This window comes from Triticum dicoccoides, chromosome 5B, assembly GCF_002162155.2.
Source record: "Triticum dicoccoides isolate Atlit2015 ecotype Zavitan chromosome 5B, WEW_v2.0, whole genome shotgun sequence".
Lineage (NCBI taxonomy): Eukaryota > Viridiplantae > Streptophyta > Magnoliopsida > Poales > Poaceae > Triticum > Triticum dicoccoides.
In genome coordinates, this window is record NC_041389.1 from 223,779,849 (window position 1) to 223,783,704 (window position 3,856).

The following is a 3,856-nucleotide window of genomic DNA, read 5'->3' on the forward strand; positions in this document are numbered from 1 at the left end:
CTTGTCTTCGTGAAGTCATTGCTTGCTTGCCTGATCTGTTTGACTTCACTGTGCGAAGACTATTACTTGTTTGGCTTCATTTTGTCTTCCATTCTGATCTGTACTACCTAGCTGCTATTAGTCTTCGTGCTTTCATTATATTGCTTACTTGACTATGACCTGTCTAGTGTAGTCCTTCTTCCGTTGCATATCATATACGTTCCATTTAATTGTTTGTCTTTAAAGACCTCGTGTTTTGAAGACGTTCAAAAAAATCGCCTATTCACCCCCCTCTAGTCGATAACTAGCACTTTCAAGGATGAAGTTACTTGGGACGTCCAACTGATGCGCTGACTGGCGTATTTTTTATAGGAGCACTCTCTTGAGTGGGTTGTTGGTTAATTACTTCTTCTTTCCAAGGCTCCGGATCTAACAACATATGTTTGGACTTCGTATGAATCTTGTCAAAATTCTTTGGCATGGTAATCGAATTCATATTCGCCGTTGCTTGAAACTCCTAGAACTCTTTTCTATCATCCTATGGATTTCTCTTCAAGATCTTGACATCGAGCTCCAAGGACTCTAGTTCCAAATCTATAATGTCGCCTAATCATATAATGTTTGTCATCCTTATTCAGCTACAACACTGTGTTACCTTGCTATTGACGAGAATAGAGTTGGAAAGGGAAAAATGATTTTGCGCTCCTCTTCTACCTACTTAGCCCGTCTACCGCCACCGGTCACCTTCATTGCCCACCACCAAATAGTGCACGGTCAGACAACAGGGGCTAGAATTTTACCACTGAAGAGATGGGCTTCAGCAACCAGACTGCATTACTAACTGCACCCGAACTAGTGCCAATCCAGCCGCCACCACAAGAACTCGCCGCTGCCAACATGCAAGCTCGCCAAGGGATTTTAGGAGAGAACCCAACCTCAAATACTCCAGATCCATGCGCCTCTGAGAAATAAGCGACAATTAAATTTAGAGGCGAGCCTGACAAATTTCCTCAGGCTGGTCATAGTGGGGAGTAACTTAGACTAGTGTCATGCATATGACACTAGTGTAAGTTACTACCTCCATAGTGCAAAGTAACATAGTAGTAGTATCATAGATTGCTTCATTTATTATCTCATAGACTCATTTTGCCTCGGAAAGCGCTATGTTACAGTAACATATTATGTTACCACAAGCACCTTTTTCCTCATTAAATACTTGCCACATAAGCAAAATTGTCTTGGGATGTGTTAAGTTACTACCTAATTTACTCTCACAATGGCTAGCCTCATAGGACATTCTCTTCTTGTCCCTTTTTAAGATATTCGGATCTCAGAATTCAAAGGGAGAGCTGTAAGATGGAATGAAAATTTCGGACAAGAGAGCTCAAATCTCCTCCTCACTCCTCTCGCACGTGCCTACCCGCCCCGCCGTGGCCCCCCTCACTCGCGGGCACACAGTCCAAGCTTCCACCACCGTTTCCGCCTCCGCCGGCGCCGGCGACGATGCCTCGCAAGGCCTCGTCCTCCTCAGGTACGCGTCCCAACCCCTCCGCACCTCGCAATTCTCCGGAACGAGCCCCTTCTCCCGCACTGACGCCGCCCTTCCCTCCCCAAAACCCTAATTCCCTACCAGATGCGAAGCTCAAGTGGCGGAAGCGGAAGCGCTCACAGGACACCTCCCCATCGAAGCAGTCCGGCGGGGCCGACCACTCCGACGACTCTGACTCCGCAGCGGCGAACGACGAAGACGACGCGCTCCACGGCTCCGCCAACGGGGGCGAAACCCTAGGCGCCCGTGGCGGCGGTGACGACACCGTGCCCGACCTCCGGGAGGCGGAGGTGCTCTCCTCAGCGGAGCCCGTCTCTGGCTTCCCCTCGGCTACCCGCCGCACTATCAGCCGGCTCCATCCCTCTGTGCTTGCAGTTATCGCCGCCGATCGTGCCTTGGCGGCTGGTGCCAGCTGTTCTTCGGCTCCGCCTGCACCCGCGCTGGAGAACATTTCGCACGGGCAGCTCCAGGTGCTAGCAGCCATGCTCCCCGACCACCCATCCCTGTCCAACGACCCTGACAAGCCGTCCTCCTATGTCTGCACCGTGCCTCCACTCATGGAATGCCAAGGCGTGCCCAAGCAGTTCTACAGCAAGTTACTCGTCGTCCCCAGACACGCAGGTTTGTTCTTGATGCCAATGATGCTTTCTAGCAAGCTAAAGCTGTGGAGCAAATTGTTAATTCTCATTTGTTGGTCATTTGGGATGATTTGCAATTTGTAGATTGGTTCTCGCCGGCGACGGTACACAGGTTGGAGAGGCAGGTGGTGCCACATTTCTTCTCAGGGAAGTCCCCAGGGCATACACCAGAGAAGTACATAATGCTGAGGAATAAGGTGATTGTGAAGTATTTGGAGCGCCCGTCGAGGAGACTTGCATTTGCTGAGTGCCAGGGGCTTGTTACAAGCACGGCTGAATTGTATGACCTGAGTCGGATAGTCAGGTTCTTGGACACTTGGGGGATTATTAATTACCTCGCTGCTGGATCTGTGCACCGGGGCTTGAGGCTGGCATCATCTTTAATCAGGGAGGAGCAAACAGGGGAGCTGCAGCTGGCGTCTGCACCATTGAAGTCAATTGACGGTCTGATTTTGTTTGATCGGCCAAAATGCAGTGCCCGAGCAGAGGATATTGCTTCTGTGGCATCAACTTCGTCTGCTCTGGAGGTGCCAAATGGTGATACTGGCTTTGCAGACTTGGACGAAAAGATTTGGGAGAGGCTGTCTGAGAACTTTTGTAGTTATTGTTCACAACCTTTGCCCAGTTTGCACTATGAATCACAAAAGGAGGTGCGTACAATTATAACAGTATGGAGAGTTTTTCGTTCTCCATATATGGGATTATTTATCCACGTTTTTAGAGAAAATCTTTCTCCACATCGTCAGAACTGTTGTTTATGCAATTCTCTTCACATTTATACTTGATCGGGTTCTTTTGTAGAATGATTTCATATTATTACTTTTCTCACATCGAAAATTTAGTATCAGTTTACCACATGAGTATGCTTGAAGGCTACAATTCAACTATTAAGTTCATTTGCAATTTTAAGTACCAAAAGCTCGATAGAATGGTTTGATTAAAAGAGTATCAGTGAGTACCACTGTGTTGCAAATTATCAATGTATACTTGCTTTGTAAAGTGACAATTATCATGTTAGTCCAGTATACAGGGCCACACATAAGAGTTTGAGGCCCTGGTGCTAAACACAATGTGTGGCCCTACATTTTGAAAATGCCAATAATCAAACAATTATTCTATTTTATTATATAATGCAACATATGTTTTTCTTACAACACGAAGAATTACATTGGATATTCACGGTAAAAGAATTACATTGGATATTTATGGTGGTCCTCAAGCACTAAACTTACCTGAACTTGTATAAAGCATCATCCAGCTAGTATCTCTTGAAATGAAATTTTCATAGTTCATCTTTCTCAAAACATCATTTTGAAGTGCCTATAACTGCAATATCATTATCATGATTAGTTGGTCCTGAATCATTATCTGCACTTTGAGCCTCAACTGATAGGAGGGAATTAGGAGTAGGGATGGATCCACTACCTCGGATGGTTCTATTGTTTTGCAGGAGAATCAATTAGTGCCTCTTTGATTTAATTGGTTTTCATGGAATTTTGGAGGATTAGAATGGTTAGAAAATGTTCCCACGTGGCTCGTTTGATCTGTGGGATCTCTTTCTAAGGATTCCTTTGCACTACATTACCTTTCATTGGAAAATTTCCATCCACCACCCAAAAGAATCCTTTGTTTTTCATGTGCTGCAATCAAGCAGACATTATTGCAAGCAAAATCCTGTAGGATTCAAGTT

At 45.9% G+C, this 3,856-nt stretch overlaps 1 protein-coding gene across 1 annotated transcript in view; it reads left to right on the forward strand.

Moving 5' to 3' along the window:
• Positions 1–1,356: 1,356 nt before the first annotated feature.
• The window catches only part of LOC119308139 (SWI/SNF complex subunit SWI3C-like), a 17,418-nt gene continuing 14,918 nt past the window's right edge, over positions 1,357–3,856 (forward strand). Inside the window, exons 1-3 of the mRNA XM_037584260.1 lie at positions 1,357–1,510; positions 1,613–2,149; positions 2,251–2,816. Coding sequence (XP_037440157.1) covers positions 1,483–1,510; positions 1,613–2,149; positions 2,251–2,816 — 1,131 coding nt within the window. The 5' untranslated portion in view covers positions 1,357–1,482. The remainder of the gene's footprint in view (positions 1,511–1,612; positions 2,150–2,250; positions 2,817–3,856) is intronic.